The 27994-nt window shown below is 42.7% G+C and overlaps 1 protein-coding gene across 2 annotated transcripts; it reads left to right on the top strand.

The window, feature by feature from the left end:
- The first annotated feature begins 4965 nt into the window (after nt 1-4965).
- Nucleotides 4966-27993, top strand: RIGI (RNA sensor RIG-I). Of its 2 annotated transcripts, none has more exons than XM_075727165.1 (18): nt 4966-5079; nt 5208-5339; nt 7166-7356; nt 8693-8843; nt 10878-11003; nt 11817-11930; nt 12928-13081; nt 13714-13972; nt 14700-14862; nt 15302-15403; nt 17501-17658; nt 17972-18107; nt 19006-19154; nt 20428-20518; nt 21216-21386; nt 22942-23093; nt 25141-25287; nt 27022-27993. In XM_075727165.1, exons 1-18 carry the CDS (start codon nt 4974-4976, stop codon nt 27319-27321), a joined length of 2802 nt encoding a protein of 933 aa, XP_075583280.1. In that variant the 5' UTR covers nt 4966-4973; the 3' UTR covers nt 27322-27993. The 2 variants fall into 2 exon arrangements, with proteins under 2 accessions (XP_075583280.1, XP_075583281.1); XM_075727166.1 differs by having other exon boundaries at nt 7166-7344.
- Nucleotide 27994: the final 1 nt, after the last annotated feature.

Consider the following 27994-nt stretch of genomic DNA (forward strand, 5'->3'; position numbering starts at 1 on the left):
GTTACCAATATTTCTTTCTGATTCAATATTTAATTCTTATTCCCATCCTTTATTAAGGTTTGTATTGGCCATAATCACAATGAGTGAGTTTCATCAGGGTTTTGTTGCTGTCTAAGGTCTGGCTGGGAAAAAAACCCGCAACTATTATGATTTCAGGCCTGAATCTGACCTCAATTCCAACAAGAAAAGGCAAGGTACTAAAATACTATGCAGCAGGCCCTCACCTCTGGTAAGTCAATGGAATTTTACTAGATGTATCTGGAGGAAAAAAAGATGTGAGGAAAGGGTTAACTATGAAAGTGGCTGCTTCAGACAAGTCCAGAGAAGGGCTGACTGGAGTTCTGAACGAGAATATTCAGTATCTGACACCTAGGAGATACGCAGCAGATATTCAGCAGAAATCTCAGTTTCTGAAGAAGAGCCATGATACTGGGTTTGGCTAGAAGTCGTACTTGGAGGTCTGCTTTAGGCTTTTTTCTTGCCTACTAAATAACTTGAGCCAGTACAATATTTTAAAGCATTTCTCTTTAACCACTTCATGTTGTGCACCAGGCTGTAGTCAAACCTTGGAACGACCTACAGAAAGTAAGCGCCATCTTCTGCCCATTCTGGTTCACCACAACTAGGGATGCTGGTTTGTAAGGATTATTTTACCTGCAGAGCGGGAGGTGTTTCTTCCACTCTGGTACTCAAAATTTTTCTTCTGTGATTAAGTTATGGAGTTCCCAGTTGCATCTGGTTGTATTGCATACAGAAACGTGTCAAGGAGCGTAATTATCAGCAAACAACATTGACGCGAAGGATTTATGTCTGCTGCCTTTTCCTTTTTCTCCTTAATATACCATTGAACTGAGGCTTTTGGGTGAGAACCCTGTAACTAGTGAAAATGCCTCTTAGGTAGGGTGCTTTGACATGTGTCATGAATATTTTGCTTTGGGCATGTTAAGTCTTCCTCTTTGGTGGAAGCATTTGTGTGAGCAAAGTCGCGTGCTTATAAGCTGTTGCAAGACTGGAGACACAAAGCTACCTCCTCCCTAGGGCTGTTAAACATTCAGCAATCACTGCACTTTCAAGATGCTTTTGTTGCCCAAGTAGAGGAAAAAGCATGGGTGCCTATGTGTGAGGGGGCATATGTGTGAGTATTTAAAAAGCTTCCATAAACACTAGCACTTATTTTGTTTCTTCTTAACAGTTGGCCAGTTAGTGCCTCCACCAAGTGTCGCCAATTTTGTAAGTGCTCAGAGGACTCAGTCAAGCAAAAGGAAAGCATTAATGGGTTATGAAAAAGATTATATTTAACAGCACTTGTTAAACTGCATTTTTAAAAATTATTTATTTTTAGTGAAGTATGGAGTGATTTATTTGCAGTGGAAGGCTTGAGTATGCTTTAGAGATGAGGGGTGATCTTCTGGTGAAAGCTTTCTAAGATGATTCAGTACATGTTTTTACTTAAATTTCTGATACTTTAGGAACCACCGGGATTCAGAAATGTTGTTAAACGTGTGCTCAGTGGGCACCTGTGGCTGGGCTAATGACCATCTTGTACATACACACTGTGTAGGTCCCTGCAGTAACTGACCTCACACACTTAATCTACCCAGTAAATGTCATTGGCCTGATATCCGCTTTCCCCAACTTTTCCACTCTGACATAAACAACCTGCCCCATTCATGTTTTCCTCATTTGCCCCCCTCCTGCTGACTCAGCACCCTTATTTGCTGACTCTACACCCATGCTCAGTGACCCAGTAGATCAGCATTTGCTCTCTTTCAACATCTTCTGTCTCTTGTCACTCTCAGCCTTGCCAATAGTCTCCTTCCACACCTTTTCTCTGGTAGTTTCTCCCATTAGTGCCTTAGTACCCCAGGGGCAGCTCAGGGTTGGCCAAACACTTTTTCGTCACCTGTTTGTGATGGTAATTTCTTCCCTTGTGCTCCCATCAGTTTAACTTTGGGCTAACACTGGCTGTTGGCCTCGAGACCACCTGTGGTGCTTTGCTCTCTGCCATGTGGACAATTGCTTGGCGCTTTCCAGGTGGTGAACCTGGGGAAAATCTACAGCTGGCAACCTGCAAAAAGTTGGACCTGCAAAAACTAAAGCTGAGGACCACAACCACAGGCTCTACTCTGAAAATGGTGAAAAATGTGACTCATGGACCACAGCAGCAGCATTCCACCCCAGTGGCAGCTGGACTGCACTCTAAAGCAGTATTTGGTGGGCCACCTGGGGATCCTTCCAAGCACTGCAAGAGTTTCAGAGGGAAAAACTAACACTTTTCCTACAGCCTGGCCTAGAAATATCTCAAAGAAACTGCTCAGCACCATGACTTGCAGCAGCATGAGCAGGTTAAGGCATTCCCAGCACCACAGCTTGTTCTCACACAACACAATGCAACACCCTCCCAGCCACCACAACCCACCACTTGCACTGAAGCACCCAGACACCGAGTGCAAGAGCAGCATAAAACAGCTGCCATGGACATGAGTGTGAGAGGTTCAACAGGCCCAGCTCACTGCACTGCTGCCCCGCAAACACAGAGGCAAACGCAAACCTGGGAGAGCCGCCTACTCTCAGCGGGTGCATCTCCAGCCTGGTGGGACTGGTCCCCACTCTCTGTGGGACCCAGCTTGGAGCCACCCTGCTCAGTAGGTGCCATCCCGCCTCCTGTACACCTGTGCTTTTCCCTTGTGCCAGCTTTAAGAGCAGCACGTCAATCTGCAAGGCTGGAGAAGCAAGAGGCAAGGAGCCTCTTTCCCTCTTGCTCTCAGGCAAAGCACAGGACTGGGTTTCTGCACAGTAGGGTGTTTGCTACCCAGCGGCAACACTGATTTTCAAGACCCTGAACATGCTCTCTCTGTGCTAGAGAGAGCTTGAGTGCTAAAATCACTTGTCGGTGGTATAGTGAAAGCTGTAACAAGCACTTGTGAAGTCAGCTGCTGAGCAGGACATGGTCTTTGCTGTCTGTTACTGGCCCACCTGGTAGCTGCGCTCTGCAGGGTGAGCTGGGTGATGAGCCCCACGGCTGACACCTCCACCCTGTTACACGCAAGGAAATTAAGCCCTAAGGGATCTTCTTACTGCAGCAGACCGGATAAACAATAACAAAAGTGATCCCTGAGAATTCAGAGCAGGCTGTTTGCCACATCGTCAGGCTGCAAATTAACCTATGTCACTTATTTTATAGAAGTGAACAGGAACAGTCAGTGTCCTTCCTTTCCTACCAAATAAGGATCTGGAAGGTATAATGTCAAAGCAGAGTCCCAGACTCATTACCAGACCAATTCTGTAACTGTGTATACAATGTATTTATTTTGAACCATTTATGTGCTCTTGAGGTGTGGATGTGGCACTTGGGGGTATGGACAGAGCTAAGAGGCAGGGCGGTCTGGGTCTCTACCTGGAAATATTGGCTCTGCAGGTGGTTGGAAGGAGAGTAATAATTTTGGGGGTTTTGGAGGAGAAGGTTTGAGTTCTCGGTTCTAGGAAATCTGGGCTCCCCCGGGAGGGCACAAGGCATGATCCAGGGGAAAAATTTATCCCACCCATTTGCTCATTTTAATATTAAACTCACCAGTTGTTATTTCTGTTCTTCTGTAACTGAGGGCTGATGTGTCTTTCTGTGGAAGCTGAGCTCAGGCACAGCGAGGTCCGGGAGCTCCTGCTTTGTTCACAGCACAGGAGGGACACAGAGCAGGGATGTACAAAGAATCGAGAGGTGACTGATGCTGCCATTTAGGGCTTATTCACCTTTTTCTCGCCGTGGAAGCTGTCCTCTCCCAGTTGTTTGACATTTCCTCAGCTAGCGGTGGATAACGTTCAGCTGAGTGTGACATTTCCCTAGTCCATTTCACTGTGTAGGGCTAATACTGAAAGTCCAAATGAAAGTCTTTCCTATCCTTTGAGAGGACAATGGCCAACAATACTACATTGTGGTGGTAAAGGGGATGTTTCAGATGAGATTTCCTATAATCTCTTTAGAACTGGGTGGAACAGACAAAAGAGAAGACTCAAGAGAAAAAGAAGAAATAATATGAAATACTTGAAAGTAAAGATGGACTGGAACAGAGTAGAAAATGCGATGCCAATGGTAGTGCTTCCTTCTGCCTCGCCCCACATATCCTTCCAGTGCAAACCCATCACTCAGTGGTCTTGTGTTGCCATGGCTTTAGAAAGCTGATATCTTGTACTGGGCCAGTACCTGTTAGTTGTCTATTTGAATATGAGATTTATGAAGCTGCAAACAGCTGTATGCACCCACTCTGTACATTAATGGTTACAGGGAGGTTTGCGTATGGAGTCGTCATGTTTAGCAGCGCTTCTGAACTGTGGGTGCTTTCAGCTCTGCAACCCGCTGGCCTGCTTTGTGAGCCTTACCCTTTGCCGCTCACTTCCCTTGCTACAGGGCAGTCAGGCAGACCTTCTCGTTTTGATGTTCCCAAGCTATACTAATGCTAGCAGCTGAGCAAGTACTTGCTCAGAGCATGCAGGGGTCTTGCCTTGCTGTAGAAAATTATTTTTCAGCCTTTTACGATAAACCAGGATACAGCCTGTAAGTCCAGTTCAGGGTTTTCTGGGGGCAAAAGGGAAGAGGGGGCAGAGCGATACCTTTATTCGCATTACCTCGCTGCGCTCCCCCTCTCCCCGAGAGCCGCAAACGCCTGGTCACAGGCTTTCCAAAGAGCGTGCATGCAGATATGCTTGCTTTTTTTTTGTTTGTTTGTTTTTCTTCCCCCTTGCCTTCTTTTTCTCCTGCTAACAGCAGGCGCCAGCCGAAAGCAGCGCGGTGGCTCCGCCGGCGTGCCCGGCCCCCTCCCCCGGGCCGCTTTCGGTTTCGATTCTCCCGCCGACCCGCAGTTTCTTTTTCCCGTCCGCTCCCTGTGCGGGGGGGCTTCCCCTCGCCCCCTCCGGCCCTCCCGGTGCCGGGGCAGGGCGGGCTCCGCGCCCCCGCCGCCCCGCACGCAGCCGCAGCTGCCATGACGGCCGAGGAGAAGCAGGGCCTGCGGTGCTACAGGCGGTACATCGAGAGGAGCCTGAACCCCGTCTACGTCCTGGGCGGCATGACGGACTGGCTGTCCGACGGTGAGGGGCCGGCAGCGGCCGGCTTCCCCCGGCGCTGCCCGCTGCCGCCGAGGGCGGGGGGCTCTCGCCTCCCCGCCGCCGCTTCTGGCCCCCTCCCTCACCCTGTGCCCGCTTCGCCTTTTTGCTAGAGGTGAAGGAGAGAGTCCGTAAGGAGGAGGAGAAGGGGGTGACGGCGGCCGCCGCGCTGTTCCTGGATGCCATCCTGCAGCTGGAGGCGGAGGGCTGGCTCCGGGGCTTCCTGGACGCCCTGGTTGCAGCAGGTGGGTTCCCACTCGCGAGCGTGGGCTCCTCCGCTTCGCCCCTTTCCCTGCCGGAGCCCGAGCGGCCCGGCCCGGCCCAGACGGGGCGCGCAGGGTCGCTCCGTTACCCTTGGGCTTCTGCTGTCGGGTCTGGTCACACCCGGCGAGACGCGGTAGGAAATCGTGGGTCGCCAGAGGCTGCAAATCGAACTCTTCGAAGGCACGGGGGAGACGCCCGTGGGAGAAGCAGCTGGAACAGTTTCGATGATGGGGAAAGTCAATGGAAGATGAAGGGATGCAGAATAAAGCCTCACTGACGGGAGACTCGTCTGTCTCGGAGCGTTTAGAGAAGAGAGAAGAGAGCCATTGTTCCCACGAAATCTAATTAAAGGAAGCTAAATCCTCTGAAAGAGAAAGCTACATGGGTTTCAGCTGCGTGTGGGGGTTGACTGGTAGCGTGGGATAACTTCATTCAAGGACAGAGTCTTAAATTAGAAACTGATATTTAAAAACTATTCAGAGGTCTTAAAAGTCTTGTGTTTCAAGAAGTAACCATTAATAGTTTATAAATGAGATGATTTTTCCTCAGTAGCTATGACTGCTTGATGTGTGAGGTCGTAATGCAATTTCCTTTCCAAAATGTGACGGAAGAGACTGTGAAGGTTTAAAATTACCAGGATTTGCCAGCTTTCCTCTATACATGTAGGTTCTGTCATAGATTCTTGTTGATTTGTTAGGTATCTGAAATGCCAAAATCTCATGCCATAAAGCCACTGTTGTTTTCGTTTACTCACTCTTGACTATGGATAGTTACAGTATCTCATTGAACAGTTATTAAAAAATTTTCTATCACTTGGATGTAGCACACTCTGCCCTTAAAGCAAATACTGGGTCCAGAGCAACTTCTTGTTAGCCTGTGATAGTCCTAATTTCTGAATTGCAAAAATACCTTCTTTGAGCACGTTGATAGCGTTCAGTTTGGTGTATCTTCAGCAGAAAACTTAAAAACGTAACCTGCTGACTCCAAGTGCTATCCCAAGTACTTATAACTGGGCCTGAGATTAGAATATGGCATTACTCTTGTATTTGGCAGATGCAGAGATAGGTGATAATTAGATTGAAGATGTTGTGGTGGTAAGTATCTACACTTCTCTCCTGCTCCTCTAAAAGAAAATAAAAAGGCAAATTCTTTCTGTTTTCCCACAGTTCCTCTGGGACCCTGACCTGCTTTCTTCCAGGAGCCTACACAGCAAATCACACAATTCCTCTAAATAAGATTCCCTGCCACTGTCTGTTCCAGGACAGTATTTTCAGCTGTTCCCTGACTTGTCTGGGCTGCAGGTTTCTGGGTTGCTTTCAGCCAGGCTTGAATCCAGTATGACAAGGATTTTTGAAGGAGGATGGGGCCAAGGACAGGACTAAAAGATAAAGGACTGGTAAATAAAAGAAAAGGGGACCAAAGGCATTTGTGATGCCGAATAGTGTCCTGTGCTCTGGGAATTCCTGTAGAAGAATATCATGGCCTGCAGGGATCCAAGGATTGTATGGATCAAAGGAAGGGGGTTGTTATGGTTGCTTGGGTGATGCAGGCTGTGACACTGTGTAGCTCTTTTTTCTCTTTCCAAGTGTTACTGCTTTTTTAGCATAGGGTTTTTCATGTTATACATACAAGCGCTGTAAAGGAAAACAGTCAATCTATAAAAATTGTTTGGTACACCTAGATTTTTGTCAGTTACAGGCCAAAATAAGTTCTTCAGTGTGGCTGAGAAGGTGTTTTTTCATCTTGTTGCTACCTATTCTAGCTAGAGATTGAATTCACAGTAACGATTTGTCGCTTTTTCTGAAAGGTTACACTGGACTGGCAGAAGCAATTGAAAACTGGGACTTCAGCAAACTGGAAAAACTGGAGTTGCACAGGCAGCTGTTGAAGCGGATAGAAGCAACAATGCTAGAAGTTGATCCGGTAGCACTCATGCCCTACATAAACACATGCCTGATAGAAAGGGAGTGTGATGAGATCCTGCAGGTACAGTTAATGGTAAAATCCCAGTATTTGCCTAGTTTTGCTGCAGAGAAGTGCTGGCTGCCTCACTTGCGGAATGAATTGGTGCCCATCCATCAGGCTGCTGAGTGAGGACGATGGCCAGCCACGGTCCCCTGGGGAGGGACTTTGCTTTCTTCTGCTTAGAGGAGGTTTTGCTGCGTGGCTGCAGCTTCCCACAGCAGCGCTGTCTGCGACACCTGCACGTCTCGTTTTTCACCCCTCCGGCTTGGTGGATAAGGCGGCACGTGAAAGGGTTGCAGGCAGGGAAACAGAATGGGGTGGCTTTGGCATTGACAGTGCTCAGCTGCGTATCTGCAGAGCCCAGGCTCCTGTGAAGAGACATCAGAGGCTCTGGAAGGTGCCACATTACAGTGAAATGGGTGCCTTGCTATGCCTTGGAAATAGACCGCTTTCTGGAGCATTCACACTGCATTAATGCTCCTAAAAATACAGATGGAAGTAGGCAAAGTGGCATTTAGATGTTGCCTAAATTGATTCCTGCTTGTTACGGGATTTGACATAGCCTGTTACCTTAACTGTAGCAACCCCTAGAAACTTTGTGTGGCTCTTTGAGTTTTGTCAGCACCCAAAGGGATGATTGTAAGGTAAAATGAAACTTCTGTTCTGAAGTCATTAGCTAAATGCTGTGTCACGGAAGTCGACAACATTTTCATTGACTTTGGATGTGAAGCTGCTGTACTGTTACCCAGTTCTAGGTCACTGTCATTACTGATGACTGATAACAAGTGATATTACCAATCACTCATTATTTATGACTGGTTAATAATAAGTTATTGATGCGGTGCGAAGGAGTCTGTTAGGTGTTCTTGCTCTTTGTGACTCCTGAGAAGGATTGTTTGCAGCTATTTTATTTTTAAAGTGGTATTTCTTTGTGGAGATACATAACATTTGGAAAGCTATTGCATCTGACTAAACATCAGGCCTGCCATAAGTTTTGTACTTTTCCATTTACCTTTTCTGGAATGTTTCTTAATCAGTTTGGCCTCAGAGGTTTATGGCAGATAACGGCTTGTTACAAGGACCTTGCCAGATGAAAATTCACAGAACAGCTCTGTGATGTTTCAGACCTTGTGAATATTTAAGCAAATAGCCTACGTGTTGATGTAGTTCAGCTAAATTTAGTGTACTCCTAGGCTGGCAGAATTGCAGCAGCAGTAGGTATCGGAATTTTATTGGAAACCTTTTATTCTGTGAGAAGAAAATGCAGTTTTCAGCTGAACATCAAGCAAAAGAAATCAAAATATCAATCAAAGCACAGTGGTTTTGATTGCTCAGAAGCTACAGCAACTTCTGTTTGTTGTTCGTGCAGATTAGTGAATACAGAAGCAAAGCAGCTGGGATAACTAAACTCATTGAATGTCTCTGTCGATCGGATAAGGAAAACTGGCCAAAAAGCCTTCAGCTGGCACTAGATAACACAGGATATTACAATGCAAGTGAACTGTGGAATATGAGAGAAGGTAAACAGCAAGTTGTTTTTATGATGCTCTTTCCTTATTCTTGTACCAGACAGTAATTTTTTTTTTTAATGAGAATAAGGCTAATTTATCATAGAATCATCATAGAATGCTTTTGGGTTGGAAGGGACCTTTAGAGGTCATCTAGCCCAACCCCCCTGCAGTGAGCAGGGACAGCTTTAACCAGATCAGGTTGCTCAAGAGCCCCGTCCAACCTGACCTGGAATGTTTCTAGGGATGGGGCCTCCACTGCCTCTCTGGGCAACCTGTTCCAGTGCTTCACCACCCTCACTGCAAAAAACTTCTTTCCAATGTCTAGTCTAAATCTATTCTTCTTTAAAATGATACCATCAGACCGCATTGCTCGTTGTTTAAAAATAACCCCCTTTTTTAAAATTAAAATGTCTTTTATATAAAATGAAATATAGGTACTACTCTACAAACCATCAGAAGGTGTTTTTTGAGTATTTTTCCTCCCATATGCTTATGAATGATGTCTTTAGCTTTAGTAAAGAGAAATGGGCAGCATACAAGGCTCTGAAGGTACAAGAATAACAAAATGTTTATCTTTTTCCCTCTCTTCTACTGTAAGTTATGTATTGCCATCTTTCTGGTTGCTTGAGTTGTGATAGATGCAATGTTTTCTGATAAAATATGATTAGTAGTTTGATACTCTATCAAGTGGTACACTTCTGTGATTCACAGAGCAGATCATATACTTTTTTTCTTGGAGAAATCAATAAGCAGCATTTAACGAGTGACTGTGTTCATTTGCTGTAAAAATGGAGAATTTCCCCTAATAAGGTTTTGCTTTTGTCATTGAATTTACCTTTTTCCACCTGAAAAATACCTATATGAGTACCCTGCAGCTCGGGAGAATTTAAAGCAGTAGTGTTTTACTACAAAATAATTAAGACAGACAAGTGATTTTAGATAAACTGGATTGTATTTCTTTATATCTACATTTGCTTTCTCCCAAGCTATAATTGATTGAATTTTTTTAATTAGTAACTGGGACAAGCTACTTTTAAGTAGCTTTTTAAACAGTTTTACTTATTTTGAAAAGTTTTAATTGCTGAGTCAAATGTGTGTAATTTCTTATCTGGAGTTTTAATTATTTTTATATATAATTATATATGTAGTTAATAAATGTATAATAATTATATAAAATATACATCAGAATAATACTTATACATATATCAATATTATTTTACGTAGCTGATGGCTATACATATTATTTGGTTAACAGTCATATTTTATAAGTTAAAGAGATCACTGTCTTTTGAGGCAGCTTCTGCTAACATCCAACTTAATAAAACCAAAGTCATCCTACTGAAGAAATATTGTCCGCATTGGAAGCATTTTAATGGTAGCAGTTAAAAAGAGTTGCTAGTAGAAGTTCACTGCAGATACTGTGTGCTTTCTGAAGATGGATTAGGGTGCAAATGTACTCTTTCTCCCTCTCCAAAATCAGCACATTGTGATCATGTTTTCTTTTGCAATGAGACTCTTCATGCAAAGCCCAGTGACAGGTCTTTGAGAAGGTAATAATTACGGGGCCAAAGAAAATTTTAGCAAGCATCTTTGGAGCCTCTCTTGATTATTATGTACAATACAGCATGGAGATAATCTTAAAATTTCTAGGTCCTTCCAAAAGGTGGGGGGAAGGGGAGAACAAAGTCTTGAATTTACAAAGCTTCTTTCAACTCCTGAGTATTTTTCATGGTTGTGGTTAATGTCCGTGTTAAATCTGTAATCTTGTCACTAAACACAGAGGATATAACTTCCCTCCCAATCTATTATATCCCTTGATTTTTAAGGGATACATAAATGTATAATGAGTATGTGGGTCTTCTAAACCCAAGAGTCTCGGTGCTATCCATCTTACTTGAAAGGGAGCCTGGAAGCAGCGGATGCAGCATGATTTTATGTAGTCTTTCCATGCTAGCAACCAACTCCTTCACCTTATCATCTCAGCAAATACAACATTTTAAAATCAAAAGGATCAATAACATGCCTTTTTTTGTGATTGTACAGATAATGGCAAAGATGTTGATGATGAAATGACAGATGCCTCTGAGAACAGCTTTGAAACTATGATGACATTTTCTGAAGAAGCAGAATGTGATAATAATCTCAGTGAAAACCTCTGTTCAGCTTCAGGTAAGACCTAGCAACTTAAAACAGTTTGTGGCTGGAATTCTCCCTTTCCTTAGACTCCTGAAGGATGCAGATGTGGTGTGCCACAAAGGAAGGTACTGAGGCAATAGTACAAATCTCTGACTTTATTTAGCTGTCTCTGTTTTAATGTTTAAAGGATGTTGTGCTGGGCATTGCGCATGTTAGGGGTTGCCCCTCATTTACCACATTTCTAGTGCAAAGTTGTTCTGTCAGTACATTATCAAAAAGGTCTCCAAACACCAGACTGTTTTTGACGCATCTCTTCTCTAACTAATTCATGTGTGACCTGATATTAGCCGGTTTAGAGAGCTGAATGTGGCTGCAAAGGATCTGTGCAGTGGCTGTCATGCCTTATATGGTAAATTTTGCTCCACCAGTGGTTTCTAGTTCCTGTTCCATAAGTGCAGATCCTCTGACAAGACCACAATTTAAGAGAGTATTAACTTCAAAAGTCTGTAGAGCAGAAGGCTAAAAGGAATATTGTGCATATATTTGGGGTAAAATAAGCCCTTGCTTTCTGCTCCACAGACCAGTGGAGGTGAACGTTGTCAGCCAAGACCTTGAGATGAGTTCATTTTAGGAAGCACAGTTGAGCGGTAACAAGAATATGCCATCAAACCTATACAAAATTCTTGTTTGGTGCATATGTCCTGTTAAAAGGCTCGTCTGTCAGAGAATGCTCTGTGTAGACTGCAAGGACTCTACCTGTATCATTTTAGATAGCAACTGTATGGGGCACAATATATTTTATGCGTTTCTGTTGCAACACTCCACAAAAACGTGGTTCTCTCCTAGAAAGCATCTATCAGTCTTCACCTGTTTATGAACCAAAGATGGCTCGGAGCTACCAGACTGAACTTGCGCAGCCTGCTATCAATGGGAAAAACACATTGATATGTGCCCCCACAGGTAAGAAAACATGTTTCTTAGAAAATTCTCGTGGTGGAAAGGGCTATGCAGGATAGGGAAGGGTATAGGTTGAGTCAAACTTTTCCAGCTGTTTATTTAAAAGCAGACTTCCTTGCAGGAGTCTAACTAGATCGAACCTGAAATTAATGACCAAGGGCCGCACAGAGACTGAGCAAGACAGTTGTGTTCCTTGGCACTTCAGTGCTTGTATTCAGATTTCGATGTTCTGACCTCTGCTTTCTCACTCCACAGTGCGGATTTTTGAGTTAAAACCACTGACTGATACCTGCAGATCTTTAAGAAATTTGGCTTGCAAGTTGAAGGAAGAACAGGATGAGTTGCCCTGAGACTCCCCTGTCTTCTGTACTGCAATGCCTACAACATCAAAACAGCACAGGGAACTTCTGCAGTAGCTCAGGACTGAATTAGGGAGATTGAAGTTAAGCAGCAAAGGAGAGATCAATCGTCTCTTTCTCTCCACCTGTGTTTTCCAAATTGATAGTCTGATTCTCCCCTGGTTCCTGGAGAGGCAGGTGGTGTAGCAGAGGCAGAGTCACAGAAGAACCTGGGTGGCCTGCACAGTGATCCTGAGTGCTGAAGGAAAAGAAATGTGAGAGGAGCAAGGCTGCATGGGGAAGGATGGAAGCTGAAAGTGCCCGGTGCCTGTACCATAGTCTGATTTGATATGGGAGCACACACTAAGAGCAGAAATAGACTCAGTGATTTCAAAGAACTCAAATAAAACTGTGAATGGATTGTCCTTCCCACTGACTGCCTACATGGTCTTTACAAATTGAGACTGCAAGAGAGAAAGGAATGATTACCCACCCGAGTAAAGCAGCAAGCATGTGTTCAAATCTGTCCCCAGAGAGTCTGGAAGTGTTACAGCCTCCTTGTCAGCTGCCCTTTGTTACAGGGCATCCAGATGGGAGAGGGTCCTGCTTACAAATACGCCCTTTCATACTGGTGCTTTACTTTCTACATTCTTTGTTTAAAGGATCTGGAAAAACTTTTGTGGCAGTTATGATTTGCGAACACCATTTCCAGAACGTGCCCGCAGGACGAAAGGCAAAAGTTGTCTTTCTTGCAACTAAAGTGCCAGTGTACCAACAACAGAAAACTGTATTCAAGCAGCATTTTGAAAGAAGTGGGTAAGTGTATTTCTACCTGGTGGCTTCCTTCCCAGAAAATAAACTGCCCTTTAGGTTAGCTGTGGCTAGGGCAAAATGTAATGGGTTTACTGGTGACAAGTGCGTTTGGCGTTAATGTAAGGATGACGCCTAGTGGTAAGAATGGCAGGTGGACCATCTAGTCGGAAAATGATGGTCCACCTCTCAGGTGGGTCTGGAAAGTTGCTTAGGGGAGTATCGACAAACATATAGCTTCTAATTTTGAATGTCCGCATATGAATCCTTATAGATACAGGAAAATGAGGCTGCTGGGCAGAAAACAGTCCCATGCTGCCAGACATATACAGAAAAGGGATGAAAGGTAGGGTCTCCAAATACAGCTTACATGTGAACTGACAGATGCAGCTTAAATGTAAAAAAATCACCACCCTCAAATCCAATATATTTTAATTAATGGGAGTTGAAAATCCAGTTGTTTGCCCTCAGCATTTTTTTTTTTCTCAGCTTCTGTGGGTCAAATTGCCAGCCCCAACAATTTGACATTTTGAACTTCATGACTACCCTTCAGGTTTGCTGAAAAGTCCATCCTTCTAGCTTTTTTTGCCCTGCAAGACATTCTTTTTCATACCCTGTCTTTTGCCTCTTCTTCCTAGATACTCTGTTCAAGGAGTTAGTGGTGAAACAGTTGCAAATGTCTCTGTAGAAAAGGTTATACAGGACAGTGACATAATTGTGCTGACGCCCCAGATTCTTGTGAATAGCTTTGAGGAAGGGATCCTTACTTCTCTCTCCATCTTCACTCTGATGATATTTGATGAGTGCCACAACACTACGGGCAACCACCCTTACAATGTGTTAATGACCAGATATCTGGAACAAAAATTTGACTCCTCTGCAAACCAGCTGCCTCAGGTAAGGCTCAGTGGTGAAAACAATAGACAAAAGTATTTTTCAGTGCAGTCGGCAAAGCCTGAAGTCTTGCCTTTTGTGTGAATCCAGTTCAAACTCCCACTTAACAATGGCTACAAAATTGAAATGGTAGCATCTGGAACACTTTTTCCCTCTTCTTGGACACCTCCAGGCTGTTTTCCCATGTTATATCTTCCCTCCAGCTGCCAAGAAGGACTGATCAAGCATGACAGAGACCAGAGTACTTGAGAGCAAACAGGACTGCTGGGCTGGGAATAAAGCATGTGCCCCAGACCTTAGTAGTGTCCTTGTCACCTCTCTGTTGCTGTCTTCTGCAACAATAAAGTGGGGCTACTGCCTCTGCTGACAGGAGGTTTTGGTCCAGCTGAGAAGACGTCTTCTCTGAATGAATGCGGAGGACCGTTCTGGGGGTGGATTTGCTGTTTCTGTGTATGATGAGCACTGACAAATACAGCTGATTATGGATTTAAGTGGGTGGATAATTTATTTTCAGTTTGAATACTCTAAGCTTGAGTGCCTTGGAGAGGGCATGAGTTGGGACGTTTGGCTCTGAAGATTTAGTCCTTGCACTCGTGTTTACTTCAGCTGTCTGTTTTGTTTCCTTGTTTTTGAAGACGGTGACAACTTGGCAATTGGTAACAGCATCTCCTGGGTTGGTTTCCTTGTTTGTGACAAAGGAGCAACCACTGCTATTCATGTGTGTGCTCAGATTGTAGGTTTAACTGCTTCCGTTGGAGTTGGTAATGCCAAGACCGTCAAGGAAACGATAGAACACATCTGTACACTCTGCTCCTACCTTGACATACAGGCCATATCCACTGTCAGAGAGAACAAAGAGGATCTGCAGAGATTCAGAAACAAGCCAGAAACATGTAAGCATGCTTCCTTTTTATTTTCCCATGAGATGCAAAGCACCATAATTAAGGCAGCTATCCAATTCTCCTTTGGCCAGGTGAAGTTAAAAGCTTAAAACTAAGCTGGAGCTTTGCTTCCTGCTGGCTTGAGAGGAGTTTAAGCATGCACTTCACTGTTGCCCTGCAGTAAGGTAGTGCCCATTTGGGCAAATTTTCTCTTTGCTGAGCTCCACGATCTCTGGTTTTTATTTAGCAAGGCAGAAAAGCCAGTGCAGTTCTGCCAGTGAAGACTGGGTGCTGTTGCTTTCTGTACAACTGTAATGCTCATTAACAATAAATATCATTATGATTGCATAAAGCACCATATGTAGCATTCTTTTAGACAAGAATTTGTTCTGCGCTGCCCAGGGAAATGTTTTACTTATTCAGGCCACTGACTTACGTTTCTTGTCTCTAGATGTCAGATGGGTTAAAATGCGAGTTCAGAATCACTTTGCAGACATTATCTCAGGTCTGATGTCTGAGACAGAGGCGTTGATGAAGAAGATTTACTCAGTGGGTAAGATACTGTAATATGCCTGGGACTGGGATTCAGTCTTTGATTACATCAGTGTGAATCCTCATGGCTGCTAGAACAATCACTCTTTTTCCACTTCCTTTCTCCTTCCTTTTTACTTGCCTTTAACCAGTATTTCCTAAATAAGAGATTACAGGTACGAGAGTCAGTTATTTTCCTAAGTGATTAGTTTGATATTCATCAATATTTTTGCTTGGATTTCAACTGTGTTTCCTGCAGGTAAGGATGGTGTGCTTTTGACACTGTCAAATAATTTTGAATGTTTAAAGAATCTGAAACAAAACTACCAAAGGGCTTGCTTTCAAAATGCAATGAGCTGGATTTCATTGATGAGAGATACCTGTATGTTCCTATTTAAGCGTTTCTCCAAACACGTCATACCTAAATCTGTCTCTGTTAAGGAAAAAAAGAATGGTCTCAGTTATGGTGTTACTCTGAATGTTCTAATTTCTTCCTTTCAGCGAAAGTTTACTTTCACTCTTGCTGCTCTGACACTTCTCATGTTTTCTCTGGCCTGTCTGAGTTGTGCTCAGAGTTATTTTTAGGGGTGCCCTGGCCACCTTTTCTGGTCAGCAGTTTGTTCTCTTTATACCTCTGGATTACCTCTATTTCCACTGTTTACCAGGTCTCTATTTTTCCTATTGAAAAGCATTTAAAGTAATTTTACAGAGGAGGATCTGTGGAACATGAACACCACCAGAGAGAGGATATGACTGCCTAAGAAATGAAACACTTGTCTGTAGGGTTCCAGCCTCAGGAGCTGCAGTGGTGTGAAGGTTTGCCAAGAGGAAGATGCATGGCTGTGAGGGGAATGGGTCTCATGGTCATACGACCTAATTCTGCAGCCCGGCAGAAATCAGCTGATCTCTTCTGCCTTTGCAGGGTTCCTAAGTGGTGTCCAGTAAGCTCTTATCAACAAATTTGAGAGCTACAGGGGGTACAAAGCAGAGACCCATGGATGGCTATGCTCAGGATCAGCCTTAGTCTATTCAGCTCTGAATTAAAGGATTTTGGCTGTGCTTAGACTGGCTTTTGCAAACTGACTAGGGTGCCTTAAGCCTGTTTACCTCAGTTCTATACTTTCTAGATTTTTTTCCCCCCACTTTCCAGATATTGGAGAGTGAACTATATTCTGGGGCAGGAAGGGAGAACTGAAAAAAAAAAACCCAAACCCCCCACCCAACCAAAAAGAAAACCAACCCAAAAGTCAAGAATCCCCAACAAAGAACAAATACAGTGGGAATTTTAAACTGCATGCTAAATTAAGCAAACACTTCTGAAGCTTATTTCTGCATCACAGTTCCTCTTGCATGAATGCCATTGGCATTCTGTGGACCCTCTGATTATTGAAATCGTGAAGCACTCAGAGTATGTATGTGACAAACAACTACTGACTAATTCTGCCTCAAGAACAGGCCCTCGGATAATATGCCTTTAAGTACCATGGACTGTTTAGCAAATGAATACTTAACTATTGAGTAGCTGGTAATTCAAGAAGCAATGTACATGCAGTGTCTTGAATACTGTAGGCTTCTTATAGGATAAGTGAGCTCTAATTTTATTGCTAAAGACTCTGCAGATGTGTGTATGCACACAGATCCTCAGTTGAATTTTACTGGGTTAATTTTAGCCTAACGTGTGGGTATACATTGAAACACAGGGAGTGAAGAAGACAGAGCCAGACTCTTCTCAGATGGTTCCCAGAAGCAGGACAAGAGGCAGTGGGCACAAACAGAGATACTTAAACAACAGGAAGAACTTCTTTGCTGTAAGGGTGGTCAGACACTGGGACAGGTTGCCCAGAGTTGGGGAGTCTCCATCCTTGGAAGTACTCAGAATCCATTTGGACATGATCCTGAGTGACTGGCTCTAGGTGACCCTGCTTTGAGCAGATGGTTGAACTAAAGACCTCCACAGGTGCCTTCCAGCCTCAGTGATTCTGTTCTTGTATCATACAGTATTCTTCTGCATAGGCTTTTTAGATCTAACATTCATGGAAAATGTGTTATTTTCTAGCTAACTGTTCTGGTTATTTGTTAGTCAAGATGAACAAATGTCTATTTCCTCCTTCTTTACTAGATACTATGTCTCAAATCAGCAAGAATGATTTTGGAACACAGAAATATGAACACTGGATAGTTGCCACTCAGAAGAAATGCAAACTGTTGCAACTGCCAGATAAGGAAGAGGAAAGCAGCATTTGTAGAGACCTTTTCATTTGCACTGAACACCTGCGGGTAAGGGTATATCCTCTTTCCTCCCATGCAGAGGTGGAGCCATCCTGTTCTTTCTGATACAGATATGTTCACCCAGGCGCAGGTTTTGAACCAAATTATTTTATTTGACACAGGCTAAAGCATTGTGTGTAAGAGTTGTGTCTTAAGATACTATCAACAGTATAGTGCTGAGGAGACTTTGTAATGCTTGTGTTTTCTTGCAAATGGAAGAACAACACAAGTTTGTAATACTTAATCTAGCTAAATAAAATTTGCATTCATCCTGTCCCACAGAAAATGAGGCTTAAATGTGCATATCTCTCTTTCTGAGCAGAAATTCAACGATGCTCTCATCATCAGTGAAGACGCCCGCATTGAAGATGCTTTAGCCTACCTAACTGAATTTTTCAAAAATGTCAAAAATGGACCATATACAGAGTTAGAGAAGCAACTAACAGCCAAATTTCAAGGTATTTCACACAGTAGCTGACAGTTGCAGGGGAGAAGAGGGCTTATGGTAGGATGATCCAAGTGTTTTCTTCAGAGTAAGTGCGGTTGTTTTTCCAGAAACTTTGCGCTTTTCAGCAGATCTAGTGTCCGTGTGGGTGCAAATGTAGTGTTAGGGTAGGCAGGGGGGAACTTACTTTCTGGGACTTCAAGCTTCGAGTGCAGGAGCTAAGGAAGTAGTAGTAATTGTGGCTATATGCTGTCGTAGCTTCTTACATGCCTGACTTTGAGATAAGGCAGCGGTGTCCTTAAGGGTGTGCCCCACAAGTAGGGGGATGGTCTACAATCATGGACGCTGGCAGCATTAGACAAGGCAACATACACTGCTGAATGCACTGCCTAGCCTCCTCCTGCCCAGTGCTCCTGGACGAATCCCAAAAGTCAAGGAAGAAGCAGGTGGCCCTTGTACCCTTCTGATTAAAAGAGGTTGCACTGTTCTCTAACTTCTGATTTAGTAGCTGTGTGCTGTAAACCAGCCTGTGATCTGGTGCGTTGCAGTGTTCACTGCAATTTTAAAACACTGGGCTTCTGCCCTCTAGTGTCAGTTGTTTCCTAAGAGGAAATAGCACTGCTCTTTGCAAGAACTAAGTTTGTTTTGTTGCCATCTTTTGATGCACAGTGTGTCACAGAGGTTCTGCTGTCAGTTTGCTACAAAATGTGAGAGAGTCAGATATTTTTTTTCTGGGGATTTTGTTACATTTAACCAATAGCTTTCTTTGCTTGCATCTGGAAGAATGGTATAGAAAATAAAAAGAGATGCTAAAGAGAATGTGGGTGGCATTTTACAGTACGTTTGGGTGAGAATTCTGTTTTCTGTGTTAAAGAAGGTAAATTATTCAAGACAGTGCTGTTTTCTTCCAGAGAAAGAACCAGAAATGATTGCCCTTTCAAAAGATGAATCAAATGAGAATCCCAAGCTGGAAGAGCTTGCTTGCATCCTGGATGAAGCATACCGCTATAACCCACAGACTCGCACTCTTCTCTTTGCTAAGACAAGAGCCTTAGTAGTTGTAAGATGTTTCTTTTTAAAGCTCCTAAAATCAGAAGTGAGAAAATAATGCCTCATCTATTACCCTTCCCATTTTGATCTGTAAATAGAAAAATATGCATGTATTTGATCTTCCTAATTTATCTTTCTGTATCTTCCTAAGCACTGATGCGCTGAGACAGGATGAGGTTTTTTTTTTTCTTTTTCTAAAAACTAGAGTACCAGAGTGGTGTTCTTCATCACTTCTTGCTACATGTCACAGTTGATCATTAAGCTGTCAGATTTTTACTTTAGGTCTGAAGTCAGTTTTAACAAGATGTGTTACAAGGTTTTTGGCTTTAATCTGGAAGTGTTATACACCAGCAGCTCTGCTCCATTACTGACTGCACATCAGGAGGTATTTATAGGTTTCCTGGAGGATTCTTAGGGACCCAAAGGACATCTGTGACCTGGCATGTGTTCTTGATCAAGAAAAAAGTAGACTTTGAGAAGACTCTCCGGACCCTTCTGATGCACTGGTCTATTTCATACTTGCCTAGGATCAAGGATCTAAGTGGGATGATCTTTTTTCTCCCTTCCAATACCTTGTTCCCAGAAAAAGTTCATGCTTAAAGTCATGTGCTGCTAATCATTAGCTTCAGTAGCTCTTAAACATTTACTGCAAGGTATCACAGTCTCTGGCTACTGTAAACAGATTTATCAGCTGAGAGTCCTAACCCCCGTTTTATCCTTGGGTATAGACATGCTGGATGAATTGCAAACCAGAAAAAAATTAAAGGCAGGCTAAACTCCAAACTAACACCACCAAACATCTGCTGGCAATTTTCCATTATAGATGTAAAAGCCTACTGTACCTTGGCTGAATTTTGTTCTTATGTAAGAGCAGTTTGAAGGTGCTGCTTTCATTGTGCAGTGAGAAAGTTCAGTTCATAAATAGCAATTCATTTCCTTTGGATCCCAGAGGTATAGTATTCAGTGATCTGTTGGTTTATAAGAGAAAAAAAGCATACTTTTTAGCAGTGAAAGGCTGCTTGCTGTATAGCTGGCCTTTAAGTTGCAGGAGTGGGAAAAGTGGAAATCAGTTGTGGCATAGTTGGATCTGGCATCATGGCTTTTACCCTTGCTTTCTCACCTATTAAGAGGTGTTCCCTCCTGACCCACAAGTTCCACCTTCTCTTCTGCTTTTGCTTCCTGGAATTACTGATTGTCTAGACAAGCATGGGCAGAATTTACCTATCTGTCCCAAACTAGCATTTCATCTGGGCAAGGATCTAATTCCCTGATTTGCTTTCCAGGCTTTGAAGAAGTGGATAGAAGCAAACCCTCTACTTAGCCACATAAAGCCAGATGTGTTGATGGGTCATGGAAGAAGAGATCAAAAAACAGGTACACAGGTTTGCACTGAGGAATACCAGTTGCTAGACCTATGGTGGCTACACTGCTAAAATTCTTCTACTCTTTCTGTGTTCATCTTCTGTGCTTTTAAACAGAGGAAGTTTGCGCTATGCTTTCCTCTATGTCTAGAAGACCTTTAACCAATCCTAAGGAGATGCTTGCTTTTTCTGTCCAGAATCTTTGGTTAAAGCAGCAGTAACACTGCCAATGACCCTTTGCTGTAGGATTCTTTTCCTAGTTCAAAAGTTTAGAAACTGTTCGCTATCATGGCTTTTTGTGATTACTTGTAGTGGTATTTTCCATGTTTCTTTTACAGATTCCTCTCTTATTTTTTGTTTGGTGGCACAAAGACATTTTAAGGTAGAATGGAAGCTACAGCTGAAATGAATTATGGATGGCTTAAGAGTTAGCTTGGGCTTAAAATAACTAAGCTGTATGGGTCTCTCTAATAAAGATCAGCTAGGTATTGTGTCTGAAATGGTGTTTCCCATGATGACAATTCTTGAGGCACATCAACAGGAATTCCTGCTTAGTGGGTGTAGCATGCAGCCAGCTGGATATGCAGACTTGAAGTACGTTTCTAGATCAAAAGGACATGCTCATTTCTAATCACTTAAGAGCAAATGCAGGTATCTTGCTCAAGGAACTCTTCAGTGTTTTTTCCTGACGCAGTTTCTTGGTACTGTAGGTATGACCGTCCCAATGCAAAAGGGTATACTGGATGCATTCAAAACCAACAAAGACAGCAGACTGCTAATTGCTACATCTGTTGCTGATGAAGGCATTGATATTTCTGAGTGCAACCTTGTTGTGCTCTATGAATACTTCGGCAATGTCACCAAAATGATCCAAGTCAGAGGTATGGAGTTTCAGAGCTATTACTTTAGAAACCTGTTTTGGCCTAGAAACAGACATAAAGTGCTGCTGAGTGGCACTTTGGAAATACTATAGTAATATGTGCATGCCTTGCTGTTGTTCCTCTGTGCCCCTGAGTGAAGTCAGATGAATGATGGCACTGGACATAACAAATTTGTTCACAGAACTGAGTCCTTGATGTTGTGTGACTTTCTTTTGCCATGCAAATTAGCTATGCTGCACAAGGTTATTGAACTGTTGAGGACTGATCGCCCAAGTGGATACTTATAAGCAGAAGTATGGCTAGAAGAGCTGTAGTCAGAAACAGCACAAGCCAATCTGACTAATAATTTACAAAGGACTGCTGCAATGGAGTTTCATATATTGCCTTGGCTTCTGAAGACCTTGCCCTGCCCAGTGGCTTATTCCCAGCCCAGCTACTCATGGGTACCCAAGGCCTTCACATGTGCAGACCTCTACTATTCAAGACAAGACAAAAAAAAAAAAAAAAAAAAAGGAAGCCCTGTTTCTGTCTTGGCTTGTCTAAAGAAGTCTGTGAAGACTTCAGTCTTGAATCTTGGTGATTTTACAGTATGGCCAGTAGAGGGGAATGAAGAGCCACATTAAATACTGGTTTCTGTTTAACATTCCTAAATGCCATAAAACTGCCTGCGTCTTTCAAAGGTGCATCTGCAGTATTTTGTTATACCACCCAAGTAGTTAACATCGTAATTCAACAGGAAGTGATCTCCATTCTACTCAGTCCTCTGCTTTCAGGGTTGGTGTCCTGTGATTTTCTTATTTTTGTCTTCTAAAGAAATAATTGGTCCAGAGTTCGTGTTATGGTGAGAGGATAGTGTTTATTCTTAGCAAGCCATTAAAGATGCAAAGAAAATAGGTTGTGTCAGTTTTAAACCACATGAAATCATGATTTTGGGGGAATGGGAACACAAAAGCAAATGTGAACATTTTTTCTAACTTAAATAGTTCTAAACTGGTATGAGATCCCTGTAGTTCTTAGTTTGCTTGTGTCACAGCAGCAAAAAGCAGGCAGGCAGTAGGCATAGACAGGTGGAAGAGGTGGCACTTGCTCTTCTTGTCTCTTTTCTTACCAGCACTGTATTTCCAGTTCCCCAGTTTTTCTTGTGATAGATTTTTTTGTTGTTAATAGACACCAATTAGCAGGGCAGAAAACTAAGAAAGACTAAGATGAACTTTTCTCCTCTAGCTTTTGTTTCCACAAGAAGGCAGCAAGATGCTGTACAATAACTGAAGTGTCAAGCATGTCTGAGCTTGACTGAGGTAGGCCACAGAAGTAGGCAATACAGCACTGGCTGGGGGATATCCATGAGGATACCTGGAAGGACGCATCTTGTTCTGGTTTGTGATCAAAGAAGAGCAAGCTGAGAGAACGCTGCGTAGAAGCAGCATTATCTGAATCTGAACATGGGAAACAAAAGCAGCCACACAGAAAGCCCTTAATGCTCTTTTATGGCATAGCTGCCACTTTGCACATCTTGTTAAGAGTAACTAAAGAGGATAAATGTGTTGCTGTATAGGTCGTGGAAGGGCAAAAGACAGCAAGTGCATCCTTGTGACAAACAAAACAGAAGTGGTTGAGAATGAGAAACACAACCATTATAAAGAAGAAATGATGAATGAAGCTATTGAAAAGCTACAGGATTGGGATAAAACAACATTTGCAAGAAAGGTTTGTACTTCTATGGAATTTTCATACTCAAATCTACAGACATAATCTGTATCAGCCTTCACCTACTAGGGCTCTATCTATGACCAAGTGATAACCTGAGGAAGGTATTTGGTTTCAGACCAAGGCTAGATCAGCAGAGAAGGGATAGTGTGTACTGCTAGCTTGCAGGATGTCATCTGTACTGTGACTGTAAAAAAAACAGAAGTTGAGGTAGAATTTATATAAACTTCTCAGCTTAGAAATAAAATATAAACTATTCTGTCCACTGGAAGAAAAATATTGCTGTGTCTGCTTGGGATAGTGGTCAGAGAAATGGGAAACTATGCAAATGGTGGCAATTGTCCATGCATATTCATGTTCAGAAGCAATTAATCTTTGCTGCAGGCCAGTACAGGTGCTTTTTAAAGTTGTTTTTTGTCATGCCAAGTGCTTGTTGATTTCAGAGCAGTGGTTTCTGGGAGACTTCAAGAAACCATTGCCTGGGACATTAACAGGATGACATTTGGGTTTCTATGTGCTCTTCTCCTGGTGACTTCTTTTGTACTGCCTACAGCACTGTTCATCTTTGCTTCAAGCAATGTCTGGCAGATGAACAAGCCTAGTAGAACACCTCAGCACACATTTAGTGCTTTACATTAACCCTGCTGTATGCTGCATATTTACCAGATCAGAAATCATCACGAGGGTAGAAAGAAGTGTCAGGAACTTCTGGTGCTGAGGTGACATGCAGGAAGTGTCTTGGGCTAAGCCAAAGATGGTCTTTTGGTCAGGCAGGTTCCTGCCCTGCGCAGCAGGCATGTCTTCTCTGTGACCACCCCACATTCCCAGGTGCCCTTGCATGATAGGTACGAAGCTCTGCAAGGGGAACTGAACAATGACAAGGATGATGGTTCATCTAGCTTGGAGGTGTCACCAAGGTTAAGTCAAGCTACGCCCTGCGTCAAAACTGCTTCCATAAAGAAAAAACAGACAGGTCATTGTCATAGGAGACTCTCTTCTACAGGGAACAGAAGGCCCAATATGCAGATCAAACCCCCTTCTTAGGGAAGTTTGTTGCCTCCCTGGGGCCCATGTTAAAGATGTGAAGAGAAAACTTCCCAGCCTGGTATGGCTCTCGGATTATCCATTATTGATTTCTCATGTAGGCAGCAATGAATTTGCAACAAGAAGTCCGAGGGCAATCAAAAGAGGCTTCAGGGCCTTGGGATGACTGGTTAAGGGATCAGGACCACAAGTAGTGTTCTCCTCTATCATAGAATCATAGAATGCCTTGGGTTGGAAGGGACCTTTAGAGGTTGGACTCAATGATCTTAAAGGTCTTTTCCAACCTAAATGATTCTATGATTCTATCTTCCTAGACCTTTGTAACACATTTCCCAGAGAAGACTGGAATAAGCCAGTGGCACCCACTACAAATAACAAGGCTTGTTACACAGTTCTGCCATATCCCTGTGGATTTGCAATCACCCCATGTTTCCAGACAAGCTTTCAGAGACTGAACTGTGCAAAAAAGGATGTCGAAGGCCCTCTAGCCTTGGTGAAGTTTCTTCTCCCACCTCCAAGGCTTGGTTTGGCTGCTCCTGCTTCTTCTCAGAGGATTCTGTTTCTGTGTGAGCTGCAAGTTCCCAGCTCCAGGCTGTGGCTGTTGCCTCTTTCTCTGCCTGCAATTTCTATGGTCTCTGGAGCCTTCTTTCCAAACTGCAAGCTTCCCAGAGCAGCAGCACTACTTCTGCTGTAGGGAGTCTCACATGACTTAGTCTTCACAAGGACTTAATAGCATTGAGACCAATGGGGCCATAGCTGGGTAGAGGGGAGGAATGAACAGACAACATACATGCTGTCCATCATGTAGTCTTATTCTAGCCTTGCATCCTTAACCTGACAAATGTACCACTGTGTTCTTTCTTTGGTATGAGTTGCTAGAACAAGGCATGTTTAAGTAATGGGTTCCCAGATGTTACATATCCCGAGTCATGGTTAGACAGACATGGGGGCGTCTCTTTATTTCATAATGATCTTGGGGTTTTTTTATTTATTAATTTTAAAGATACATGACCTGCAAATGAAGGAAAAGGTATTACGAGATTCCAGGAAGAAAGAAACAAGACCTAAGGTAGTAGAAGGGAAAAAAAATCTTCTGTGTGGAAAATGCAAAGCATATGCCTGCAGTACAGATGACATCAGAGTTATAAAGGTATGTCTCTATATGGAAACCTTCATCCATGAACACCAGGGAAGTCAGTGTTGTAGGCTATTTTGTGCAAACTGGAGCAGAAAGAAAATTCTGAGTAAATCAGTAAAACACAGGACCAGTCATAACTACTTCTGTAGCATGTTATGATGGTAGTTGATGATGTCCAAGGTGTGCAAATATGTGATATGACAGGAATCAGTTCAGTTTTCCTGAACCCCCTTCTCTTAGAAATTGATTAATTTGGTGGAAAACCATATGATCATCAATGATATAACCTACTAGTGTTAAGTGCTGGGTATTTACTTTCCCAATTAGTGTAAGACTGCAAGTCTTCCTGCAGTTGAGAGATTTCTCCCACCATTTCTGTTGACTGAAAATTATCCATACGAAGTCCTGAGGTCAGCTCACTGTTTAGCTCCTTGGCTTGTGGGCCAGTTTTCTGTTTTGAAAGGCAAGGCAAACCATGGTTTTACAAAAGGAGCCCTTTAATTCTTCAAGACTACTTTGTTTTCTATTCTTTAGGTAGTTCACATTGCTTCTGTGTATCTCATGGGGACGTTTTTATTGTACTCATTCTGAACTTGAAAAATTTCTCTGTAGGCCCAAGAAGCCAATACTCTATACATGGAAAGTGGCGATCATGAAAGAGACCTTTTTCTGGGAACTTTGAGCCCTTCTAGTTCTGAAATTTGTTCTTTTGAAGACTCTTCTATTTGTGCTGCTCTGAAAAGTACAGTTGTGATGTAACAAGGGGCTTCAGGCCACAGCTGAGCATTACAGAGTGCTTGCCTTCAGGCACTTCCCTTTTTAATCAAGAAAATCTTTTTTTGTTTGGTTTTTTGTTTTTACCAGCTGGTTTTGGAATGTAGGTGGAGTTCACTACTCCTGCACAGGGAAGGTCCACAGGCAAAGAGTTGGGAATAGCTCAGCCTTGTGAAAATCTAGTTACATTTCTTTGGCAAATAACAAGGGATATCTAACATGCACCTCTGACTGTTACGCCATTTTGTGCTGCTGACTTATCACCTATACCTGTACAAATAGATCTTAGTTCAGAAAACTCTTCAGACAGAGTTTTTGCTTAGTACTCTCCAAATAACCCCTCACAATATTTTAAATAATCCCTACAAACTGAGTTCTGTCATAGTTCAGCCTATGTATTTAATGGAAGTTGCATTTCCAGGAGGAACTAGCATTTTCAGACTCCAGCTCAAATTGTACATATGCTTTCAAATTGAGTTGTTAATTTTTAAAATCTTTCATTATATATTTTATAAAAAAACCTGTAACTCCTTTACCTTGTTGGGCTTACTTTTTCTACCACTCCAGAGTAATTGCATCACCCCTCATGGATGGGGTCATATAGTTAAAATGAGTGAGAAGCAGGAGTCTCTCAAGTTGTCTGGGTGGCTCTTGTTAGTTTTATGCATAAGGCTCAAATACTGCAAGCATGTTTTTTAGAGGAGCTAATTAAGTTCAAATATGTATAAGCTGGTGACTGATGATATGTAATAATTTTGGTTTTGATTAGCCCAGGCCTGGGCCTTTCTAGTACCTGGTATTTAATGAATGGGGAAAAAAGAGCAACAAGCCAAGGGGGCTGGAAGGTGAGCCTCCTGAATGACAGGAAGCACCTCACCAGGGAAATGGTATTTGTGAGGGGAAGGGGAATGTCAGGAAAAAAGGAGGAATGGTGTTTCTACTATTAAGTGTTTCTGGCATGTGTTGTTTCAGGAATCTCATCACACTGTCCTAGGAGATGCGTTCAAGGAGCGTTATGTAACAAAGCCTCACCAGAAATGCATCCGGTTTGATTGTTTTGAGAAAAAAAGCAAGATGCATTGCCAAAATACTAATTGCCAGCATGACTGGGGAATCATAGTGAAGTACAAGACATTTGATAATCTACCAGTGATCAAAATCAAAAGCTTTGTAGTAGAGAATGTTGAAACTGGGACACAAATGGATTTTCAGAAATGGAAAAATATTAATTTTTCTTTGAAGAACTTTGATGTTGAAGAAACATGCACCTGAACTCTGCATTTCAGTGTATGTATCACCCTACTGCACTAAGCTGAAATAATGGATGATCTATTTCCATGTATAAAAAATATTTATGCTGTCTGATACGCTAGGCCCCTCATCAGCACCTGGCTAGATTTAAAAAAAGCTAGTATGACCACTAAAAAAAAATCACTATCTAAAGAAATATTTCACTAGAATTTTTAATGTAAGCATGGACAAACATGTGCCTAAGCATCTAGATCTTAATCCTTGCTGCTATGAAGAAGCTGGTCTGAAAAAAACAAAATCAAGTTGAATGACTAACAAAACATCTAATTTAGTAGACAAGCCACAACTTCAAGCATTTCTGGGTGAATCAGAATCTTGTTTGTTACCAGTAACTTCTGGTTGGATTGTACCTCCATGCAGACAACATGGCTTATGCATACTGACTCTTTAAGCACTACTTCAGCTACTTTTAAAGCTTTTTAAAAATTACTTTGCATGCTCTAGGCATTTTGGTATATAGAAAATTAAGAGAAAATGTCCAGTAACTTTTCTGTAAGGAAGATATTGCATCTTTTAAATCCATCTTTAATAGAGAATGCTTCTGCAACAGTCTGAGAAAAGCAGTACAGTTTCACAGAGCCCTTCCTGGAGGAGGCATCTTCTGGATTAAAATGGTAGCACTGTTTTCTTGTAT

The sequence above is a fragment of the Pelecanus crispus genome, chromosome Z, assembly GCF_030463565.1.
Source record: "Pelecanus crispus isolate bPelCri1 chromosome Z, bPelCri1.pri, whole genome shotgun sequence".
Taxonomy (NCBI): domain Eukaryota; kingdom Metazoa; phylum Chordata; class Aves; order Pelecaniformes; family Pelecanidae; genus Pelecanus; species Pelecanus crispus.